The sequence below is a fragment of the Seriola aureovittata genome, chromosome 3, assembly GCF_021018895.1.
Source record: "Seriola aureovittata isolate HTS-2021-v1 ecotype China chromosome 3, ASM2101889v1, whole genome shotgun sequence".
In the NCBI taxonomy this organism is placed as follows: Eukaryota; Metazoa; Chordata; class Actinopteri; order Carangiformes; family Carangidae; genus Seriola; species Seriola aureovittata.
Genome location: NC_079366.1, coordinates 9900188 through 9925162, shown reverse-complemented (window position 1 = coordinate 9925162; position 24975 = coordinate 9900188). Strand labels below are relative to the sequence as shown.

Genomic DNA, 24975 nt, shown 5'->3' with positions numbered 1-24975 from the left:
AGCCTGTGTGGTATAACGCCATACAGTATAGCCTTTGCTGTCACCAGTATTGGGTTTGTGGACTGTGTCTTTGGTCATTTTTGATTGTGCACGCTCAATTTGTGCTCCCACTGCAAATAAAGCTCCCTTTGGGATAATAAAGTTAAACAACCAGTTCATACAATGTCAGGTAAATGATGTTGTTAAATAACACTCAGTATAAGAAAATATAGGCCAGTGGCATTACTACAGAAACACAAACACACAATAAATCTTAATATCCAGTGGTGGAAAGTAACATAATACATTTATTCCGGTTCATGTCTGAGGTAGGCTACTTATAATTAAAAAAATAATTATATAAATTGTATATAAATCCTTTTTTATTAGCTTATTTAATACTTCTACTCTACTACATTTCAGAGGAAAACGTTAGGAATTACTTTGTAGCAACTGTTTACATACTAAACAAGTTAGGGTGACAGTTTGCCCTGTATAGCTTGAAACCATAGTGAGAGTAGGCTACTCCTGTTTTAAATAGGCCTATGCAGGAGCCCTACTTCCCTCAAAGCCTTCTGTCCTCTGTTTATTTGGACTGTCTTTTTCTCTTTTTAATGCAGCCTGGCTCCTGTTGTGAGGCGAGCACCTCGGCACTGACGTCATTAATGGATTACTCTTTATTTATTCCTTTCCCCCACAGCTCCACGCGCGACTGACGCGCCTGTCAGAAGTGGGTCGGCTCAGCATTAGCGGGTGTGAAGGCTGTAGTCTGCATGCTGGTTCAGTAACAAGGTTGTTTGTCTGCCTGTAGTGCATGCTTGGAGTCTGTCTCATTCAAACTACAGTGGGTGAGGTAAGTATTCTCATTATAGCCAGTGTTTAACATAACTCTCAAGTTTTTCCTATGGTTTGGGCTAAACTTATTTTAGTTGTTATAGTAGACAACTGTTAACAATATCAGCCATGATTTTTTTTTTTATGAAACTGATTTAATCAATGGTTTTTTGTGATAACATCACAGGGAAACAATCTGGTTTCTATGTATATTTTCAATATTGTGCAGTGTCTGTGTGTCCCAAAGGTCAGTTTTTCAAGAAATAGCCACCAACAGTTAGTGTAGTCTGTGGGATCGCTGTTTGCCAAGGAATCCCATCAATGGTCCTCTGAAAACATGGCTTATGAAGGGGTTTGGTAGAAGGATATGTGTGGTAGAATTTCTAGATACGGGAGGCTAGAACACTGTGTTTTAAAAATGAGCCTCACCAGGTTTGGATGTGCCAGACTGTAATGACACAAGCATTAGTGTTGAGCTTAAGCTATAAGTCCATTAATTGATCAACAGAAAATCATTTGGCAGCTGTAATGAAAATCAAATTAAGGTCGCCGTAATGGCTAAAAAGCCAAAAGTGTAATGGCCTCTCAAATGTGAATATTTCTGGTTTTCTTTGTCAACTATGCTATTAAATTAAATGTCTTTGGCTTTTGCACTGTTGGTTGAACAATTTTTCACTGTTCTATGATGGACCAAATGATTATTGAAGAAAAGACCTGACAGATTAATTGCTACTGAAAATAATTGTTAGTTGGAACATGTGTGTCACTGTCTTTACACACTTAAGACCCATGAATAATGAGATAAGACTTCGTCACACAGGAAAGGGTGGCAGAGGCAACTAGGTTTTTTGGCTGCAGCTATGGAAATGTGGCTGCGGGGTGAGGCTTGAGCTTTGCTTTTAGCTGTGAACTCTTCAGTTTGACCTCTTTGGCCTCTTTCCTTTCTCTCTCCCTTTCAGCTTACCTTCCTGTCAGCCCTCCTACCTTCCCCCTTGATATTGTCCTCTTGTCCTTATCTCACCACCTGGAAGCTCTCCACCTGCACACCATGGCAGACACCCCAGCATCCACCTTCACTGAGGATGGTTTGCCTGTGCAATGGAAAGTTTCCAATCGACGCAGCAGGAAGACTGGATGCTCCAATATCTTTTCTGGGGTCAACCTGCACCAACTGCACAGGCTGTTCAGAACAGCAGGAGACAGAGACGCTGAACATCGGGCGAAGCTGGTGTGGCGAGGAATGGATGCAGATATTGACGGAGCAGAGGAGAAGGGGGAGGAGGAAGGGGAGGAGAGACAGGTTGAGGCAGGGCTCGCCCAGGCCATGGTGGGGCTCAGAGTCAGAACGAGGAATAAAGCAGGGATCAGAGTGGAAGGACACAGAGACCACAAGTGGCTCAGAGCATCAGGATATCTCAGGTAGGTGACAATGTCAAATGGCAAGAGGCCAGAAAAAAAGTAAAGAAAGAATGTGAAAAGAGATGACGAGTTAAAAAGTGAGAAATTCTCCTAATACTTGTTATGAGTAGCAAAGTAGTTCTCCATTCTCTCCTTACTTATTAATAATGAAAAATACTGTCATCAGTTGAACTTCTTGATGTTCAAGGCCCTATCCAACTTAGATCCAGACTCCATCTGCTGCATAAAATGCAGTGTGTAAATTGTCATGTGCCTAACAAACTCAGCATGACCTCACAAGACAGTGTCCTTTCTCTCTCTCTCTCTCTCTCTCTCTCTCTCTCTCACTCTCACACACACACACACACACACACACACACACACACACACACACACACACATTCCTCACTTAGATGAAATTAGATTTGTTGGAGGAGTAATGAAGTAACCACAGAATGGTAAAATGGGGGCAGGGCGGTGTGGTCATAACAAAATGGCGCACAGGGAGATTATTTTTTTAGCCATGCTATCAGTGTGTACTAGCAAGGCTATAGACTACTTGTCTGGTATAATATATAGGCCTGTGATAATTTAACTAAACCTGTTTTACTTCTCTGTGTTCCAGGATTGAGGAGCCTTTGTCCAACTACACTGTTGAGGATGAGGAGGCTGACCCAGTGTCAAGTCCAGGAGAATTCCTGTTGCCCACTGAAGAGGACGTCCCAGAGAACCAAAATCCATTCAAACCCTCCTCATGGAGGTTGGGTGTGGCAAGGCAGGACAGTGCTAGGGACTCTGAACGCTACCTTCACCGCATCCTCCACTGAAAGCTAAATGGAGTTGGGAATAACACAGTGGTAGAAGATGCAAAGAAGTCAAGAAATACAGGACTGATTCTGAAAGGACACATTGTATTCCTACTTTTAGCACCTTCTGCTAACATGTACTTTACATGTTAGACCTCAGCACAAAGACATACCAGTGAACTCTGGTAAACCTGCTTGGGGATTAGTCCAACTATTATAAGTTATTCAAACGCAGGCATGTTGCCTGTAGATTAGAACAATCAACAGAATGAAACCAGTTGTGTTTTAACAGAAATGGGCTCGTGTCTAAGCCTGAAATGAAATTGCTGATATACATTATGAGTGCAATGCATTTTGAAAGCACAGCAGACAATGAACTTGCCACAGAGGTCATGGTATATTATCATGGTAAATAATATTGTAATGTTGCATTAATGTTTAAAGAGCACTTTAATGAGAGTATTTCTGGCCCGACATGTTATTACTTTTACTCAGTACTGAAACATCCAAATGAAGATGTCATCAGTCTTTTTAGGACAGTTGGGTGTAAATGAGTGGTAAACACAAAACTGATGTTACCAACTTTCAAGTTGATAAAGCAAACTTGTTAGCAAACAGTCGCTTATTTACACATCTAGCAAACTTGGAGCAACTTTAGCATTCAGTTGTTTTTCTGTCCACCTAGCGGTTTTAAGTCAGATATTCACTCTCTTTTAGCTGTTTTTGGTCTTTACAGACTCCTGAAGGAAATATTTGGTTCTTTAATGTTGCACTTTCTTCACCAGCTAGTTGCTTACTGTGTCTGCCTGCCATTTGGTGTTGAGCAGGAAGTGTAGTGAAAGTTTTTTCACTAAACAATGCTGATGAGAGCTGTGAGGGTGAACCATTGTTAATGTAACATTGTAACAAATATTGATTATAGCTGCTTATAGGGCAAGATTTGATTGACTGTAAGCACTGATTGTTGGACTATTATGAGCAGTATCCATGAACAGAATATTGTAAAGCATTTGAAGTCTGGTTGAATTTCTCACATTTGTGTGGTGTGACTGTCTGACGGTAAACTTTTCTCATTCACAAACACAAGTCATCTGTATTAATGGAATATGTTTTAATTATAATCTATCATTAAATATTACATACAAATTATACAGTGCATTGTCACAATACATTTCATGTCAGTTCAGTACAGCAGGAAGTTACTTCGATGTTTACTTAGGTCCACCCCACGAGCCATAAAGTTAACAGAAATCAACATGGCTGAGACAAACAGGAGCTTGTGCACTGGGAATCACCCCCCCCCCCCCCCCCCCCCCCCCCCCGCTTGGGGACAAGATAATTTTGTCTTCTTCACCAATGATTTAACTCATTAGTGCGAGGGGACAAATTAGGCGATCATACTAATCTCAGTTTAACAGTTTGTTTTTTTAACCCCAAAAGTGCCTCAACATCACCCCAGATGACTTGCACATCCTAATCTAAACAGTTAGGAGCAACAAGTAACTGTGAAACCAGTTCACGTGGCTTGTGTTCACTGTGTAAAGACACTCATGAGTTTCCCAATTCCTGAATCTTTAAGACTTTATCACAATGAACACTTCTCTTGTTTGTTAAAAATGACAACACTGATCTTCACTAGTGGCTTTGATGCTTTCACCCCGTGTTTTTAACTGCATGCGAGGAAATATGCAGGTGAATATTAAAAAGGCAGACTGGTATGAAGAAAAAAAAAAAAATACATGGAATGCAACACCTCCCATCCAAAAACAAAAGTATGAGAGGTTTTGGACTGGTGTGCATGTGTGTGAGCAAACATTATGTGCACCCAGGAGTCCAACAGAAATCTCTCCTCTCGCAGGAAGGTACAGAACTGTCACCATTTAGGCGTTAATTCTTCAGCGACATCCAAACAAGGCACAGAGGCAAACAGGGAAGATACGTTGTGAAATTCTTCCTCTTTTGGCCTCATCTCTCCACCCATTCACCCACTCTCTGTAACCAAAATATCCATAAGGAGAGGGGGAATGGGGTGATGATAATATCCATTTTCAGGGCGAAATCCGGCACTCTCAGATTCTGCCCTCTCTTCCAACCGCACAGCTCACTCCTTTACCCACTCCAGCTTCCTGCTGTTCCTCCTTCAACTCTTGGCTGCTCCGCTCCTACCACCAGGTGAAGAACGGTCTTCTGCTCTGGAAACTCTGTGTGTAGGACTCACTGTTGGCTCTCTGAGGCGCTCTGGCTGTCTCGACGATCACTGGGGGCATCTGGACCAACTGGAGGGGCGTTTTACCATCCTTTAGGGCTTGGCACAGGTTCAAGATCTTAGTAAGAAAAAGGAGACAGAAAAAGTATGTAAAAGCAAAAACACTTGTGGTGACTTAATGCTTTAAAACAAACAGTCATCCAAGAAGGAACCGTTAGTTTTATGTCAAACGGCTGAAAAAGATGTTGTAGAAACATTTTTTTTTCAGGAGTATGACTTTGCATATTTTGCTTCAGTTTTTTTTCTAGATAAATGTTTCTAGAAAAGAGAGAAGAAAACTCACCTGCCCCCTCATTACGGCTACTTGTCTGTGAAACTGTCCTCTGTCAAAACCGGGGTCTTTCTGCCAGAAACAATAGATAAGACAAGCATGTTTATACATAACATTTACAGCCACAGAACTGAGTCATCCTCCTCTCCATCTTTCATTTCCCCTTATTTCAATGCCTGCTTCCATTTCTCAGCCAGATTCTCAAACTCCTCTCGCCCACATCAATCCTCACCATTCTCCACATACATACTACTGAATACTTAATCCAAGTCCCTCCTCACCTTGAATAGTTCATAGAGGTCCTCTTCCAGGTCCTTGATGAAATTTGGGTCAGAGAGTTTGGGCAGGACCAGCTCTCTGATTTCCTGGGAGAAAGGGACTTTTGCCTGGGACAGCCACGCCCAGTAGAAGGGGTCTGACGATTGGACAAATAAACTGTGATTTAACAATTATATACACTTTGTGTAAAGAAGAAAGTTAATAATACAGTGACAGCAAAGATACCTTTAAAGAAAATTAAAGTGCACATGAAAATGGGGCGAAAAGAACATTGAGAACACTTCAGATATATAAATATAAGTAATAGATAAATAGAGATAGATATAAAAGATACAGGATAAATGTAACAGGAATAAAGCAACTTTCACTGAACACACTGTTGAAAAGAGAGAAGCAATTTCTTCAAAAGCATGGATTACATCCTGCTGAGGGTGAGAAGTGATTGGTTAAAACAATGTCAGTGTAGGTGCTTACAGGCTCTCCAGGAGTCGGGGTGTTTGAGGGGGAAGGCGAGGCCGTTGTCTATAGCTGCCAGCTTAATGATGGGATCCTTTACTACCACCCAGTCTGTGTCCTGCAGAGAGGGCGTGAGGGTACAGGTGGAATTCAATTTTAATCCTTCATTTAAAAAAAGACATACCATAGCATCACAATTTCAAAATGACATGTTTACAGTTACAGATTTTTTACAGTGTGCAGGTGTGTGTATCCTCACCCTGTTCCCAACAGGGTCCATTGGACAGTCGTACTTGAGCAGCCAGTTGTCATTTCCCCTGTCTGCAACACCAAATAATGGATTCAAATTGAGCCTGCAATATCACTTTCTTTCAGCAGGATGCATTCAAGACTGTCACTGAACAACATCTTTATTCAGTGGTGGATAAAGTATTGAGTATTATCTTTTACTTTAAGAAAAAGTAGCAATACTACAATATAAAAGCATGTAAACAGTATGTATTGTCAGCAAAATAAAAGTATTTTAAAAAAAAAAGTAAAAGTAAAATTACTCCTTAAGGGCAGGATGAGTCCCTGTCACATGATACTTATTATAGGATTATTAATAATTATAATCATGTAAGAAGCATATCAATATTGCAGCCGGATATTAGCCAGATGTGAAATATTGTTTCTTTGTCTTATTTTTACTTTAAGTTACCTCCATTCAGTCACGGTAAGCTGCTGACATGATTTATTAGTGCTTTTAATGTTGCATTATTTCTCCAATGTATCCCTACTTTTTATTTTTGGGTAGTTCAAAAACAATCTATGATATTTTTTTAAATGTTAATATGTTTTGTATGTAAAATCTTGAGCTGAACTGTCAGATAAATGTGTTAAGTGTTAAGCATCTGAAAATGGAAACACTCAAGTAAAGTAAAGTAACCCAAAATCACCCTTAAGTACAGTACTTGAGTAAATATACTAAATTACTTTTAACCACTGATCTGACAAGACCTATAAATTCAAATAAAGAGTTATCTTGGCTGAGGACTGTGACCACATGCCTGTGTTCCTGATGATGTAATCAAGGACTACGAGCCGCTCAAACTGCAGCTGGAGCTGACGATTAGTGTTTTCAGGCAAAGGCTCAGCTTCGAACCTCCGCAGCCAGAAATCTGCATCCTTGTATCCATCAACAAAGAGCTGGAAGGAACCAACCTGGTGGAAGTGAAGCAGAACGGGGTGTTTCTGTTACACACAGTACATCTATGCCCTGGATTTTCGGTTTCATTTTTTTTTTTTTTACACCGTGATGCCAATTTCAACAATCTGCTGAAGTGAGTTAAAAAGAAAGACAACTCATAAAACCCACACAAAATTATTTTTTCAAACTTTGCGGTGTACTTTTTTGATTGACAGGCCCAGAACAGCTACCGAATTGACCCTATGGCGAGACTGTTTTCTCAACTGTTGTTTCCAACATCAGGAATAGACTTTGAACCTTGGCGTATTTTTGGTATTCATGTCAATCACAGACCAAACATAGATATTGTGACGGCACATCTGTGTATATCCAGTGCAGCTAGAATGGCACAGGGGCGTCGTGTAGCGTAGTGGTCTAAGCAGGCGCCCCGTGTGTAGAGGTTACAGTCCTCGCTGCAGTCGGCCCTGGTTCGAGTCCCGCATCGGACGGCCCTTGCTACATGTCATTCCCCCTCTCCCTGCCTCCCCATTTCCTGTCTCTCTCTACTATCCTGTCCAAAAAAGGCACAAAAGCCCAAAAAATATACTTAAAAAAGAATGGCATTTGATACTAGAAATTAATCAATTACAATTAATGCCATTTATAGGCAACAAGTTTATACCTTTTCTCAGGCATTCTTGAAAGTCATTCAGGGAAAAAGAAAGGAAATGACTAAGTGAAGTCAAAACAGACAAGCCACATAACTAATAACATCCAACAGTTTTAATTTCAAGACTTTTAATGGTGAACTTTTCCTCTACCAGTCACTGTAAGGCATCACTGAATGAAATCACTTATGTAATAACGGTTTGTTAGATTACCTTTGGTGGCAGTCCAATCCTGTGGAAGCGCTGCCCCACTTTAGGCACCTTCTCCAGGGCTAGCCTTTTGCCTCGAGACTTAACCCTGTCTATGGCACTGTAGTTAAATGTTTCACTAGCCAGGTACACCACCTAAAGGGCAGAAGATGCATTAGGAGAGGGAAAATGTGCTCTTGTAATGTTGTGGAACTACTGTGCATGTCTATACCTTGGTCCTAGGAACTATGTTGAGCTCCAGTTTCTGATCGACCAGGCTGGCCCCGGCCTCTGAGAGGTAACCCTGGTTCAGGACCAAACAGTCGCGGCCAAAACAGCAGGGGCAACAAAGTTTCTGGAGCCACTTAGTCCACTTGGGGTTCAGCTGGCCATAAGGCTCTTCATTTTTGGGTTTGAACACGCCGATAATCTTCTGCGGACAGAGAATATGTGAGGAAAATGAGAATGAAATGCAAATAAAGAGGTTCAGACTTGGAACATTTAGGAATGGAAATTAAAGAAGCCATGTTTCTTTGTGTATGAGACGATTAAATATTTACATTAAAGGACAATATTTCATCTTTTAAACTTGAACCTGTGAAAACTTGTTACTATTGAACTCCACTGTAACTGACATGAGCGGAGGCTGTCCACAGCCACTGTGCTATGCAGAAAATGAAACACCAGACTTTCTTTAGGGCCTAAAGGTGATAAGTGTTTGATAAGCAATCGACAAATTTGGGAGCAGTGTCACTTTGGAGTTGTATGCAGACATCACATGTTGCATTACGCAAGTATGAGACACATACGCCGATTACAACATGAAACTTGGTCATAGAAGAGAATTATATCCTCGCACAGAGAGCTAGCACATGACTACTAAGCACACTGGTGACTAAGTAAAGAAACTGGAGAGGTGGTGGAGGCAAGGGGGGCAGGTCACTGGATAAAAAGCTCACACAATGAGCCTAGAATACTCATTTCTGTTTTGTAAGCTTTTAATGAGTGGAGAAAGTGGCACATAAAAGACCTGGATTATGTTGTCTCTAACAGATTGAGAACACAAGTGAAATGAGTGAGGATCCAGCCACAGAGTCCACAAGCACACTTCTCTTTTTTTTTTTTTTTAAACGGGGATTGAACACAACACACACAGTTGACAGGGAGATGGTGGTAGGAGAGTGTCCGTGAGTTGCTCAAGACTTTTAAAAAAACCCAAAACAAAACAAAAAAAACAGGGAAACTACTTGAATTAACGGGTGGCAGAGTATGTTGTCTGGGACAGTGTGTTGTTGTTGACATCAGCATGACAGCTGGTCAGAGGTGGGGGTTCACTAACAGACTACTGCCTCAGCAGAAAGACCTGAAATGACCAACACTTGCCAGCAGAGCCGTAGTCATACTAACGGGGGAGCTAAGCAGCTGGATCAAGAAGTTAAAAAAATACTGAAATGTGAACGTAAATACTGATTATGTTTTCATATTATTCTTAAGAGCTTTGGTGTAATCCAGCAAATTTGACAAGTTGTCTACATATCTCTGATTGGAAGCATTTTGTCATACAATAAATACAGGAACAAGCTGACAGGAGTCTTCAACATGGCCAGTAAACTAATAAGAAAGCCACAAAAACAGTTAAGGAACTCTTTCGGGAACGCAGGGTGAGGAGGGAGGGTCTGTTCATCACCAGAAAAGCCTGTACCGCCTAAACGCTGACAGGTGCTACAGGATGACTTTGGCAACAAAGAATGTTTATAAGAATACATTTGTCCCACCAGCAATTGGTTTGCTCAATTCTTAGAGGCTTAGTTATATTTTGAATTGAGCTGTTTTTATTTAAACTTTGTGTATGGTCTCCCATTACTTGGTGTATTCATACTGAGACTGCTGTTGTTATGTGCTGTGCATGTATGTTTTTATGAACAGCACATAGGCCGAAGACAATTTTACACCTTGGTGGAGAATAAATGTGCCTTCTATTCCAAAAACATTGGATGTTTATTAGTTTGCACTTGGTTCGTGTTTTGTTGGCATGCCTTATAGCCTATTTGCCAAGTCATCACAGGCTAGTTGGAAGAGGCCTTTCCTAGAAGCGACAAACACTTTCATCAAAGCACTCTTGCATTCATTCAGTCTCCAGTCAGTGCATCACACACAACACTTCAGATTTCACGGATCAGTCAACATCCAACAAAAGGGGCCGGTAGCATGGTAGAAACTGTAGGTAATCGGTAGATGTGAATTAGCAGCTGCTCTTCTTACCCCCTGTGAGTCTTTGACAAAATAGCTCCCACTTGATCCCTGGTAGATCCTCTCCGGGTAGATCCCCTCTTCTATGGCTCGCTCGGCCTTTCGGATGATCTCTCTGAACTCGGGATCCTCCGGGAACTCGTTCCTGTGCGGCTCCCGCGGCGAGCTCCCGCGGTCCCGGTCCAGCAGCGGCTGCCTCTCCCGGCTGCGCCCAGGACTCCCGGCCGGGATGCGCACCACGGAGCCCGGTGTGCCTCCAAACGCGCCCCGCGGGCTGGTGGGCTCTGTGGGACAGTAGCTGAAATCACCAGAGTCCCGTAGCGGAGAGACAAGCGGACTCGTCTCGTCCATGTCTTTGGGGGTGGGCAAAGAGTTTTTTAAACTCCCGAAGAAAGAGAAGAAAGAGAAGAGAGGACTAAACAGAAGAAGGAAAGAAAGTAGGACGGTTGTTTTGTTGACTAGTACTGACGCTGGCTAACAAGGAAACACAGGGGAAAAAATCAGATGACTGTCAGCTTCCGGGAGGAGACGGGAGTGTTTTGATTTTTAACCAATCGGCGTTCAAATGGTGCTGCCAACAACTTAATATCCAGTGCTGATTGGTCGCAAATATTCCGCCCACGGAAGACACGTGAGAGCGTAGTTAAACATTGATACCTCATTGGCCACTGGGTCGCAGCAAAGCATCTGCCCGTCCGCCATATTGGAGCGGTCAAGACTCGCCGGTAAACAAATACAAGACTTCACTATGAGATCATCTGCCATTCGCTTAATTCTGAGCTGATTTGCATGACATTTGGTTTACTATAAACTTGAGAAATTGAACATGATGTGGAATTAAATTTAGTTAGTGGAGGAGGATCTAAAAAGCTATATTATATTATATTATATTATATTATATTATATTATATTATATTATATTATATTATATTATATTATATTATATTATATTATATTATATTATATTATATTATATAGATTTGATTAGATTGTATTATTATATTAGATTATTTTATTGTATCATTAGCCTCTTTTATTTCATTTGTACTGCCTACTGGAGTAAACTTTACCCTGCCCACAGCATGAATGAGTCACCAAAAAAGTGCTCCTGGTGACATTGTCTCATGTCCTTGATGTTGACACAAATTTAAAAAAAACATCTTCCGAGGCAAATGACTCAATTGTATGTGACTGAGGGACGGCATGACATGATTATTGAAGTTCGCATAGTGAATTTTGATAATCCCTACTATACTTATTGGGCACTTTACATTTACATATTGCATTTACATTTACTCATTTGGAAGTCACTTTTATCCAAAGTATGAGGGACAACACTAAAACTTCAATGCAGTAGGAGACCTTGTTGTAAGTACTAAGTTCTACATCTATTCAGTAAGTGCAATGAGATCAGGTAAAGAAGTGCACTGAAGGTGCATAGCAAGTGCTGGTTGGACATGTTAGAGGTGTTAGAAGGGGAGATTCTCCCGGAGGAGAAGAGTCTTCAAGAGTTTCTTGAAGTTAGAGAGGGACACCCTTGCTCTGTTAGCATTTGGTAGAACTGACATTGGCATTGTTGTCCAAAGACTTCTGATGGAACTGTTGACTGTAACACTATGTTTCGCACTAGAGGAGAAAAATTAACTGGGCTCATCCAGGATTTGAACCCAGGACCTCATTCACCCTAAGTCCTAAGCAAGAATCTTGAACAACACAACAAACCAGTCTGAGGCCTCATTTTTGTCACCACTTTGAGAGTCTAACATCAGACTTCTCACCTTCCAACACTCACCAATATGAATGTACATAGTGGCAATTTTGGTCATAGGTTAATGAACACATCTCTCACACAGTCTACAAAAGTTGAGTGTCATAAAATCCACAGTGGTTAAATTAACCATTAAAGGTGACTTTTTTTCAATTTTTCTTTTTTTTTGTGATTACTATTTCTTTTTCCTTTTTTTTTTTGCAGTTACTCTTACTGAAAAATAAAGTGCTGCTATAACCCATTTGTACCAAGCCTGCAAGGTCTCTGACATGGTCTACTCAAGCTTGACATTTTAGAAGTGAAACCAGAACCAGTGATTTTTATTAAGCAATTTTGGTTTAGTATTTCCTTTTTACTATAGCGCCCCATAGTGGCGAATCTGCATGAAACTGAATGAAAGTTTTATTTGTGGTCCAAGTTTGTACACAAGAGCCTAATTTGGTTGCAATTGGTTCAAGAGTTAGCCGGTTTAATTCATCCACAAAAGTTTGCTAGCCTGTCATGAAAAAATGATCTCTCGAATCACACATAGGTAGTTTTTGGGGTCATTCAGACATGATGTACCAGGTTTGATGAAGCTTGGATGAAAGATGCAGGATAAGGAGTCAGTCAGTATGACTAGCAAAAAAAAAAATGTGGAAATGTTTATGGTGTATATGGACGTGGCCTATATCAGTCACTTGAGCATTATCCATTGTAATTGTAAGCACTGGAAGTTTTCTTCAATGCCTCATGGTTGTGTGTTGGGGGAATGTTTTTTTCTCATTCCCTATGGAAAATCAATAAAAAACAATAATATAAAATCAAGCATCACAGAGAAGTCACAGCACCTATCTCATATCGTTTTAGTTTTGAAAGCATATTTCTGGCTGCAAACTGCAAACAACTGTATCACATGAATATAGTAAGACCACCAGAGGGTGCTGTTCAGCTAGATGAAATATGGAGCCCTAACTTGCCACATCACCAGTTTGAAGAGTTCAATTGCAGGTCTTTGGGACAAAGAAATGCAGATGTTCACTCTGTCATGCATAGGCTCGTTGGTCTAGGGGTATGATTCTCGCTTAGGGTGCGAGAGGTCCCGGGTTCAAATCCCGGACGAGCCCTGCTTTTAGCTCCTCAGACAAGGCTGCAGGTTAAGAGTTTACACTTCAACAAATTATGATCACACTGATAGTATAATGAATACAGACACAAAACGTGAGGATGATGAGTTAAACTGAAAAACCAAGGGAATGGAGAAAGGAATATGACTAGTCCAAGGAAACAAAGGATGCAAAGAAAGAGATAATAGTTTTTCTGTTGTACTTACCTGCCCTTATGTAGGCTGTTTCAAATGGATTGTACAAATGTTATGGCCTCATCTCGTGTATACTGAACCGTCCTGAGACATCCCATTAGCTTGTCCAAGACAAACAAATGAAAAAGCAAAAGGCATTTTCTCATAGATTTAGAACATACACATGTACAAATGCAAAAAACAATGCAGACAGCAAATAACTGACCAGAAATAAACAACTGTAATTTTCAGGTGAATTAAAGTGATATGTTAGATAAAGTCACAAGTTGCATCCACATATATGTGGATGTCTCATCTGGATCATCAGCAGTCTGATCTCACACTTGCACCTACTTGTCATAAACATTTTGTGATCAGATCTGATTATATTCATAATCATAAGTTCTGTAAGTAGCAGTATTAACATAGTTTATTTCGTTAGTTGCCACTGGGAATTACTTTCTCTACTCACTATTACTTTCTCTTGACTTTCCTTTCCATGTTGCTTTCTGATTATATTAATTATACCACTGATGAGTTGGTAGGGCTACCATCTTCAGTGTATTTGTATTGTAGCAGTTGTTGTATATAGTATTTCAGACTTTGCGAAAACTATGTTGCCATGGTGATAAGCATGAAACCTGTAATAGGAGAAAATATATATGGTTATTTATAAGAAAAGTATGGACTACAATAACCCTTCACGACATTAGGATTTAGGAGACCAATAATATGAAAGTGACACACATTAACTGTGTGTTTTTTCATTTAAAAGAAATAGTAAAGAGTAAGGTTTAAATAAGTGAAAATGGAATAAAAACAAACATCTTAAAACTTCAGTCTGTCATGTCAGAGCAACCTGCCAGTGAACAAATGACACTAAATTTTTTTGACGACTTCACAATGAATTTCATAATTTGTCCATAACCACAAATTGTATTAATCTGTTTTGTTCAGTAATAATAGTGGATGACGTGAGACCCTAGATAACAGATATGTTCTGGGGCCATATGTTCCCAACTCCTTACACATGTTTTGCTCTGAAAATGCTGAATGGCAGACTTTGATTTCTTCCCCTCTTCAATGGAAGGTCAAAGGTCAGGGGCGGTAACATATGGAGCTATCTGAATTTAGCCTCATGCTCTAGCAACATTTCAACTGTGCAGAGTCTGGTTTGAATGATGGACTGTAGAAGGACGTTCTAACAACAAGACTGCTACGCCTCAGGGTAACCGTTCTGTATTTTGAAAATCCATTGAGTAATACAGTCAGTATCTGTCATAACTGGGGAAGTCCAAGTCATGACTCAAGTCCATGAGGTCCTCATAAGTTCTCAAGAGAAAACTGCAAATTTAAAGCTAAGTCAGGTCTTTCAGGTCTCTGACCCTAACTACCAGATTGAAATAATGACAATCAATAATCATTTAATAGTCCAAGGTTCAGCTTTTCTACTACACATTCCTACCAGACATTATATGTGTAATAATGTGTCAAATAAAGTAAATAATGCAAATGTGCTGTTGTGTGAGCAGTCTGTGGTCTTCTCTTGTGTCTGATTATTACTTGAAGATGTGTATAAAGCTATTTTTCCACCTACTATGGTGATCATTCATGATAGTTTTCTGTGTCAGAAGACATTTCTCTGGTTTTTCCATATGATGCATTACCGCCAGTCTGGCCTGCAGGATGCACGGCTGGGTGTGTAGACGTGCCGCTGTGCGCATCATCCTGCCTCCCTCCTCCTCCCGGCGCGCACGGCTCGCCTTCTCATTGGTGGAAACCAGCAGGAAGAGAGGAAGAGAGCTCGGGTCGTGAGATCTGTCAAGTTCAGCCGGACCAGCCAACTCCACAGAGTCACTGCTGCTTCAGAACCGCTTTCTCTCCAGACCACCAAAAATACTGCGCTCGCTGTTTTGTAGCCCTCTTTTGGGTGTCGGCGAAGCCAGGACAAGTCTGCGGACGTTGCTGCCGCGTTTGAGAAAGAGTCACGTACCCCAAAGTTTCCGGAAATACACGGCAGAGGGCATCGGTGTGAGGATGGCTGCTTACAAGCTGGTCCTGATCCGACATGGAGAGAGCTGCTGGAACCAGGAGAACCGCTTCTGCGGCTGGTTCGACGCGGACCTGAGTGAGACCGGAGAGCAGGAGGCAAAGAGAGGAGGACAGGCCCTGAAAGGTACGGTAACAGATGATGATGATGATGTCACGGGGCCTAATCGGGCTTTCTCTTGGTCTTTGGATTAAGCCGCTGCAAGCCAGATCTTATGCAACTCTGCCGGATGGGGAAACAGGTAGTAGGCACACTGCGACACAAGACAGGCCAGCAGCAGGCATGGGAGTGACTCCGTCATCGTGTTTATTCGGCTAGACGGCTGCTGTTCGTCTTTGAAATCGAAGAATTAATGTATTCATGCGTTTGTAGGACATGCTGCAAAAGGCTCGATCAGACGTGTCATCACAGTCTCCCTGCTGGACCCTTTTCCTCCCACACACGATCACACACAGTCTGGGTGTAATCATCAGTGTTATGTTTAGGTTTTCATTACCTGCCATTTCCAAGAGAGTGGAATAATCCTAAATCGTTTTTGGATTAATGATATAAACTGTATTGTGTAGTGAATTTGTGAATACAGCTTCAATAACAGAGATGAGTCATGATGCCAGTTAGTTTATTGGAAAGTGGGGCATTTTCACTTAAACATCGGTGAGCATTTTATTAAGGTATACTACTGTAAACCTGCCTAAAGTACTACTGTATTGCTTGAAATAAATGTCCATTCTTATTTCTATAGCGCCAATTCACAACAGAGGTTTTCTCAAGCCACTTTTCAAATAGAGCAGGTCTAGACATTCTCTTTATAATATTAAAATAAAAGTTCATTTATATACTTAATTTATTCTGAGAGTCACATTGAGGATGAGATCTCATTTGCAAGTGAGAAAATAAATAACAAAAAGAAGTATTAATAGCAGAGATACAAAATTCCAGTGCTTTAACGTTTAAAAAAATGATGAATACATGTTAGTCAGATGTAAGAAAGAATAAGGCCAGACTGCTGATGACAGTTTTATAAACCTCCTCTCAGTCCCTCACTTCATTTGGCTTATTTCTCTCTGTGCAGCACACACACGCGCACATTCCTGTAGGTTTTCTCTGACCCAGCAATCCTCTGCAGGCAGAATCTGCAGTGTCCACAGCCTGCCTGTGTCCTGTCATCTGCACTGCCACTGACGAAGCAAAAGCAGGAGTATAAATGTTATTATTAGAGAATAAAGAAAGAGGGTTGCCACTGGGTTAAGTGAAATGCCGGTAGAATAATAATTTTTTCCTCTCGAGTTTTGTATGCGCCTCTGCAGTTACATTTTAGTGAAACCACTCCCTTTGTCTGAGGTGCCAATACACATTTGCATTTACCATCTTTTTCATGTCCTCTCTCTTATTCCCCACAGATGCTGGCTATGAATTTGATATTTGCTACACCTCTGTCCTGAAGAGGGCCATCAGGACCCTGTGGTTTGTTCTGGACGGCATCGACCAGATGTGGGTGCCCGTCCACCGGACCTGGCGCCTGAATGAGCGTCACTACGGGGGTCTGACTGGGCTTAACAAGGCTGAAACAGCAGCCAAACATGGAGAAGCCCAGGTGAAGATCTGGAGGCGCTCTTTTGACATTCCTCCCCCAGCCATGGAAGAGGAGCATGACTTCTATCAGACCATAAGCAAGGTAAAAACAGCACAACCCCTTTCTTGCTTACAAATGTAGACACTTGTATTACATCAGTGCAAGCCCACGTGGTCACAACACGTGACAACATTAACCCTGTCTTCTGTTGTAGGACCGGCGTTATTCTGACCTGACGGAGGACCAGCTTCCCTCCTGTGAGAGTCTCAAAGACACCATCGCCAGGGCACTGCCTTTCTGGAACGAAGAGATCGTTCCACAGATCAAAGAGGGAAAGAGGGTGCTGATTGCTGCCCATGGCAACAGTCTCCGGGGCATCGTCAAGCATCTCGAGGGTAAGAGACAGAGTGGAGACGTATGAGACGATGCCCAGTGGCAGAAATATTCCTCCCCTATGATCATTTATTGATAACCTTAGTATTACTCAACTGTGAATCAAGGAGTTTCCTTTTAATTAAATCACAAAATCACATGAATTGATTACAGTTTCTGAATTTATTTTATGCATTTTTTCAAAGCTCATTATCTGGTTCAAGTGTTGAAAATCCCACATTCACATTAACCCTCTCTCCGGTATAATTTCCTGAAACAGGATGTAATGTCATGTTCTCAGTTTTGATTAAAAATAAATAATTAGCGGAGCAATCATAGACTGCAAATGATGACATGGCACTAGAATAATGACTTTTCCATTTACAAACTCACTCCTCCCATTGGCTTATTTGCAAAGGAACAAAGGTGAACTCTGGCTAGGTTGATCAGTTGTTTCAAATGAACTCAACAGGAGACACAAAATGAATATTCAATGGGCAAAAGTGTAATGTGACTGATTTTTTTATAGCTGGAGGGAAAAGGGAAATGATAAGAATGTGTGGACGGGGTGTGACTGTACAACGGTGCTCAAATGAATGACTGCTGAAGTTATATAAGATAGCTTGAAAATATTCATAGTAACTTCTCTGTGACATATATGTGATCATAATTGAGCTTTGAGGGCTTATTTAACTTGAGTAAAAAATCTTTGCCATCATGCCGAGCTTGCATCAACTGTCGCCCACCTGAGGTGATGTCCCTCTGCTTCAACATACAGATGCATGAAAAGCATGTTCACACAAATGGGCTGTAAGCTCTGCATGTCTGTCATTGTTTCCCAGGGATGTCAGAGGAGGCCATCATGGAGCTGAACCTGCCCACAGGCATCCCCATTGTCTATGAGCTGGACAAGAACCTGAAGCCTCTCGGACCCATGCAGTTCCTGGGAGACGAGGAGACAGTCAAGAAGGCCATGGAAGCTGTGGCTGCTCAGGGCAAAGCCAAGAAATAGACTCATCGTCTCTCAGGGTACTAGAGTACAGATCAATCATTTGCTATTCAGTTATCAAGTTAAAACAAGGTCATTTACTGTTTGTCTCATCACAGACTTGCGCAAACACAATGTGCACTTTATTGTAATAATACCCATCTTTTGCACTAACATACAATCTGGTGTTTGATTTGATTGGTCTTTACTTTCTGACATACTGAAACACACTTCATTATTAGACTAAGGATATCAGCTGTAATGCGGTTTAAGCACTGACCAAAAATTGCAAATTAGGGACCAGTGAATAGGATCAAACATAGACTAACCCTGCGGAGTCATCCCAAGTATTCATTTCTATTTACAGTCTGTGTAGGTGAAGCTCAGTGGGAACAGTATAACCTATAAAGTAACACTGGCGTTTGTCAAAGGGGCAAGTTGAAATGCTCTGCACTGCTGAATTCTGTTTGCTGTGGCATTGTGAGAAAAAGAATAAATATTGTGAGCCATTACGTGATGAAATCAGTGTCTGGCATCTTTTTCCAACAAAACTGTCTCTGTCTCTGTCCTTATGAATCATGTGGTTATGGAGAAATCAGGTCCAGTCTCAGTTTTAAAAGGAAACTACATTCTTCTGCAGTATTTTCCCACACTGGTCTTAGAAAGGGCCAAAGCCTTTTAGACATTGCATGCAAAAGTTTGAGCATCCCTGGGCAAATCACATGTTTTGATGACTTTTGAAGTAGCATACCCTGGAGACCGCAGCAAACAGGCAGTTAAAACTCAGCTTTTCTCCAAATGTTAATGCACTGTTACTTTTTATTTTCATGATCTTAAAAATTGGACAGCAATTGTGGCATGTGCAAACATTTGGGCACCCTACTCAGTCAGTACGTAGTAATCTCCCCTTTGGCAGAGATCACAAATTACAAACACTTTTTGTAGCAGCTAAGAGTCTTCTTGATTTAGGAATCTTTACCCACTATCCCTGCAGAACACACTTCAAGATACATTTATGCTGTCTTGCACACACAGCATGTTTAAGATCTACCCATAGATTTTCAGTGATATCTAAGACAAGCAACTGTGAGGGCCTGTTTCTTGAAGTTGTTCATGGTGGATTTGGAGGTACCGGTATGCCTTGGATCATTGTCTCTTTTGTGGAAGTCGGCCTTGTGTCATTTTCATTTCTTCAGAATTGCCTAATATCTAGTGGAATCCATTCTTCCCTCTATCTGTGCAATAATTCCACTCCCATGCTTAACGTGGCAATGGGGTGTTATTAAATACTGGCTTTGCACATGCCACAATTATGGTTTATTTAAAAATTTATATTTTTAAATGCTTAATCAAATTCACACTGAATACACTTAATGAGTCCTTATTATCCATAGTTGATCATTTATTTTGACATGATTTTAAAGTATTCATGTGTAAAACGTGAATTACTTGTACTTACTTAAAGTTTTCTTATTTTTCTAATATTCTTTATACCCGTTGTAAAAGTAGTATAAGTAGTTTAAGTAAACGTAAGAAACTGCACGTGTTAAATAGTGTGTGAATGTTTATGCCATGTTGCTTTATCGCAGCGTTGTTCATGTGCATGGCATGAGCCCATGTGTGCCTCAACAAAGATGGCGGACCGAGCCGTCCTCGTTCTCTTTCCGCTCAGCGTGAGATCGTCCAATCAGAATCGACTCAAGCCTTACGTCACAGCCAATCGGCTGACAATCTGCTCTTCTCGAAAACATGTCGCCCATGAAGCTGTGTGTTCCAGGTAAGTCTCCTACATTTTGTCATTACTAGTGCCTGGTATGTGGTTACACCACACTCCAGAGCGTTTCAGTATTTTCTACTCATGTTGTTCTCTGTAGACACCGCCGCGGTCCTGGGAAATACAGTTAAACTGCGGTCTGACAGCGGAAAATCCTGTTAATTATTTCCAGCTGCCACGCGTGGGGTGGGCTTGGGCTTTGGGTTTGGCTTCGGCTTCTAGGAGTGTTAACGTAACTTTTTAATTTCGCACTAGTTGTATCCAGGTGAATATCAAACGGAGGAGGTGTGTTCTGGGCAATTGTCTGCCGTTGTTTTACGGCAAACGAGAGTAATTACTGTACCTGTGAGTTGCTGACTTTTACTTTCTACGGCAGGTTTCCTCTGCAGCCCTGCCCATCGCCTCGGGCAGTACAGCAGCATTCCTTCTCTCACCTGTTTTGACTCACCCATGGGAAATACTCTGTTTAACTGTGAAGGTGGCAGCGGGAAATGTCAACAAAAATGTTTCATACTTAGCAACTGTATGAGCCACGATAGCTATCATCTTAATGTGTTAAAGTTACATGGAAACATAGTTTCAAAAATCGTGCATAATCAGCATTTCATGTCATGTTATTGCCAACGTTAAATGGCTCAAAGTGATGAGAGAAATTATTGCAGAGAAAGAGTTGTTCTGCTTAAATGAAGGGCTAGTTTGGAAAAAGGTGCTGTATGAACTAAATCATATCGTGTGTGCGCATAGGAGTGTGTATTGTCAGGATATTGTTTTGCTGAGATGGTAATCCACCAAGATTTTGACATAACTTGTCTCGCTATCAATTCAGTTAGCAGATTATGGCCTAAATAATATTCGCACTCATTAAAAATGGCATTGGCTTTGTGTCTCTCTAAACTCTTTTACTTCAGAGGTTAATGTTTTATCTCACAAAATTGTATTCTTTATATTATTTTATTCTGATGTTAGCAGATATGGTCCACCTCCTCCTATAAAACACAGACATGTAGTGTGTAAGAGTACAATTTTTTCTCCAACACACTAACAGCCCTCTCTTGTGTGTCCTCCACTGACACTACCTCTGTCTTCCTCCTCTTCTTTGTACTCAGGTGACAAACTATGCAGCATAGACGACTGTATTCCAGGCACAGGAGTATATCTGCGGCACGGCTACATATACTCCTCACTAGCAGGCTACGTGCTCAAGAAAAACGAGGGCGAGGAGGTGAGGGGTGTGGTGGGTGTGTGTAGGAGAGAGGTGGTGAAAGCTGCAGAAGCAATCAGGCATGTGATGTGGGAGTGCCTGAGTAAAGGTATTGCGCAAACCTTTGTCAATGTGACTGAAGCAAAAATAGGTTTGTTCAGCGTCTGTGATGAAATATGCAGCACATTTTGTTTGACAGGTCTTTTCTTCAGGCTGTTTTTAAACTGGAGTTATAAAAACTGGTCGGGTTTTGCGTGACCTGTATGTGCATTAATGTGCATGATTTTTGTCTTTTTGTAGTTACCTGTGATCTCAGTGGTGAGGGAAACAGAAACACAACTACTGCCAGATGTAGGAGCAATAGTCACCTGTAAGGTATGCAAAGGAATCGGATGCTTTTTTTGTGTAATTGTTTTATCTGTTTAGGTGATCTTGCACAGTTTAGATATAGCTTTGTTTATTAAAGAGGTGGTTTGTCATGAGCCTTGCCTTTCTTTGATTGGACAGGTGACCAGCATCAACCCCAGGTTCGCCAAGGTCCACATCCTTTATGTAGGCTCCACGCCGCTGAAGGACCGCTTCAGAGGGACTATCAGGTAACCCCAGAACTGATTCCATAGTGCAGCAATAGTGTTTGGTCTCCAGTTGATTCCTTCATAAAACTGAGCTCACTTTGACTCTACAGAAAAGAAGATGTGCGGGCAACAGAGAAAGACAAGGTGTGTTGGAATGAGTAATCTCCTCATCGGCTATGTATGCAGCTCCTGTTGATTTCTGAGACCGACATGACAAACTTGGTGTAAATCCTTCTCTTTATTGTTCCAGGTGGAGACATACAAAAGCTTCAGACCTGGTGACATCGTCTTGGCGAAAGTGGTATCCTTCACCTGCCCTTCAATCAAAGACCTTTATTAAAAGTGGTTTGATGCTGGACAGATGCACATCTTCACGTTACTTTTAAATCCATTGCAGCTGCCTCTGGATATTTACTGTTAGTGAATTCAAAGAACATGCTGCCTCATTATCTTTCGTCTTGGTGTATGTTGTTTGTCTTTGTGCTGCTGATCCTTGACATCTGATGCCAGATTTCTCTTGGTGACGTTCAGTCTAACTACCTGTTGACAACAGCAGAGAATGAGCTGGGAGTCGTGGTGGCACACAGTGAAGCAGGTAACTATTGATGCTCAATTTAACAATCTGTCTTTTTTTTTTATATATTCAAAACGTCAACACAGGAGGATTCCAGCACAAACCTACCCACACAAATAGTATCCTGTTGGAACACAAGGTGGTGCAGGAGTAACTGTCAAGACAGTTATTGTCACTTGGTCATTTTCATAGTGAGTGCTGTTTGTCTAGCTGTAGCATGATTGCTATTTCAGTTTCAAAAAGTGCAAATCTTTTAATATTTGATTTATTAATCTGTGTTCCAAGCATCTTAATGTAACTGACAGAGACAAAAACAGAGTTTAAGTGTTTTCAACCTGAGAGCAGTGGAAGTGGTGAAACTCAAAAATGATTACTGAAATGTACCCCCACCCCTCCTGCATGATGAGCACCTGCTGTCTATCAGAGGTTTTAAAACTGAGGCGCACATCCTTTGGAGGGTGCAAAGGGAGAGACGTGAGCTGCAATTTGCGTCCAGATTTTTACTCCTTGTAGTGAGTCAGGTTTATGCTCCTCTTATTTTAAATACATCTGATGGATGTAACTCAGCTGTATTTACAGTAAGAAGACATAAGTCTCAATCTGTACTTTGTAAGGCTCAAATCTTGTTTAAATTTTAAAAAAGTAATGTAGTTTTTAAGAATTTCTTACATGTACTATAACAAACACAAACCACGTACCAGGCACCTCATTTATTTTATACTTGGTAGTTTCGAATTACTCTTGATGCTTTTAAATTTATATTTGTGTTGCTAATAATGTGACAATATGTTGACTGGTTTTGGTTTTGTCTGTATTTTCTCACATCTTTTCCATAATTTCTTTGGTGAACCAGGTGCCCAGATGGTTCCCATCAGCTGGTGTGAGATGCAGTGCCCGCGGACTCACACCAAAGAGTTCCGCAAAGTTGCGCGAGTGCAGCCGGAGTATCTACAGGCATGAGAGCCCTGAAACTTCCCTCTTCCACAAGGAACACACAGCTTCCCCTCCCTCCTTCACTCACTGTCGTCAAGTAGCCTCTCAGCTCTGTTTCAGATGTTTTTTCTGAGAGACTGGACGACGTGCAATTTGTTGGCTACTTCTGGTTTCATGTCTTTTTTTTTATAAGTGTTTTTTGAATAGCTTTCTCTCTGCACATTGTGTCATCATTTGACTGTGCCAGCTTGAAAACACTGAAGCAGACCGATCTGCAAACCTGTCAGGACATATTCTGAACAGTGTAGCGACTGTTGTTAAGACATTTTTAACTATTTCGAAAGGGGTACATCGCAGCTGCCAAACTTTCAAAGTGACCACTATGCTGAGAAGCTAAAAGCATCAGGATTTTGCAACTAGAGACGAAAGGCACTTTGCTAGAAAGTATTACAGTAAAGTTTAGATCAGCAGGTCACTGGGAGGATGATGCATGTGGCTGGGTGAATAATTGTAAGATTTGGTTGAGACAAGATTCAGACTACATCTCATGGAAAGATTAAGATGAACACTGTTTTGTCAGCAGAGATCATTGCGAAGGGCAGTGGCTGCATTTGGTCTGAAATGAGGATCTGACCACAGAAGCTGCATAGTGAGCGCTGCACTTTGAAACTTTTCATGATGTATGGCTGACTTTTTAATATCTTGTCTGTAAAAGTGACACAAACATTGGTTTAAAGACATCTTAATCTATTGAGGCTCATTTTTCCCTACACCTTTCCAACTTTTCTATTTTCAAGTCAAGTGATGGAAAATGAATGTGATTGAGAGCCTAATGTTCAGACTTACAACACAGCTACCAAGAACGGAATACTGAAGTACCACATCATATGATAGTCAAATATTTTTTGTTTTCCAGCACATAAAACTAAATGAGCCGATAACAAGCAGAAATGTTTCCACTTTATCTTTAAAGTGACTTTGTCTTTCCTTGTTCTCTCTTGACTTTACAGCAGATGTCATGTGCAAGATTGAAATAAAATGACTATCAGAAACCGCTAACATGAGTTTCCTTCTTTAGCAGGACTGATTCAAGTTATTTTGTATTCAGTAATGAAAGAAGGTAACAAGTGATTTTTGGCGGTCCATTGTCCGCAGCAGTGTGCACACAGCTGCACATCTACTCAACTAGCAGGACAATGACCTCAAACATAAACACTGCAAGCATTCTTTCTCTCTAACACATTGCTGAACATCCTCTCTATTGTTCCTGTCATATAAACACTAGGCTTTTAGATGTGTAACAGTAGGGATGGAATCTGTGTGA

General features: G+C 41.1%; 4 protein-coding genes and 1 non-coding gene across 5 annotated transcripts; 4 read left to right on the top strand and 1 right to left on the bottom strand.

The window, feature by feature from the left end:
• On the top strand, positions 1-4328 carry avpi1 (arginine vasopressin induced 1). The gene is made up of 3 exons (XM_056371911.1): positions 1-832; positions 1773-2232; positions 2837-4328. The coding sequence occupies exons 2-3, from the start codon at positions 1862-1864 to the stop codon at positions 3036-3038; spliced, it is 573 nt and encodes a 190-aa protein (XP_056227886.1). The 5' UTR covers positions 1-832; positions 1773-1861; the 3' UTR covers positions 3039-4328.
• pi4k2a (phosphatidylinositol 4-kinase type 2 alpha) lies at positions 4320-15340 on the bottom strand. Its single transcript, XM_056371909.1, has 11 exons — positions 15209-15340; positions 13645-13733; positions 10577-10946; positions 8547-8747; positions 8339-8470; positions 7335-7492; positions 6549-6606; positions 6308-6407; positions 5836-5969; positions 5567-5626; positions 4320-5341 (listed from the first exon to the last, which is right to left on the bottom strand). Exons 3-11 carry the CDS (start codon positions 10913-10915, stop codon positions 5180-5182), a joined length of 1344 nt encoding a protein of 447 aa, XP_056227884.1. The 5' UTR covers positions 10916-10946; positions 13645-13733; positions 15209-15340; the 3' UTR covers positions 4320-5179.
• On the top strand, positions 13367-13438 carry trnap-agg (transfer RNA proline (anticodon AGG)). The gene has a single exon. It is a non-coding gene; the product is annotated as a tRNA-Pro (tRNA).
• Positions 15341-15424: 84 nt separating the features above from the next.
• On the top strand, positions 15425-19116 carry pgam1b (phosphoglycerate mutase 1b). The gene is made up of 4 exons (XM_056371910.1): positions 15425-15787; positions 17062-17336; positions 17449-17629; positions 18449-19116. Exons 1-4 carry the CDS (start codon positions 15649-15651, stop codon positions 18616-18618), a joined length of 765 nt encoding a protein of 254 aa, XP_056227885.1. The 5' UTR covers positions 15425-15648; the 3' UTR covers positions 18619-19116.
• Positions 19117-20292: 1176 nt separating this feature from the next.
• exosc1 (exosome component 1) lies at positions 20293-24710 on the top strand. Its single transcript, XM_056371906.1, has 8 exons — positions 20293-20371; positions 21475-21590; positions 21870-21944; positions 22077-22165; positions 22255-22288; positions 22395-22445; positions 22655-22739; positions 23572-24710. The coding sequence occupies exons 1-8, from the start codon at positions 20344-20346 to the stop codon at positions 23676-23678; spliced, it is 585 nt and encodes a 194-aa protein (XP_056227881.1). The 5' UTR covers positions 20293-20343; the 3' UTR covers positions 23679-24710.
• Positions 24711-24975: the final 265 nt, after the last annotated feature.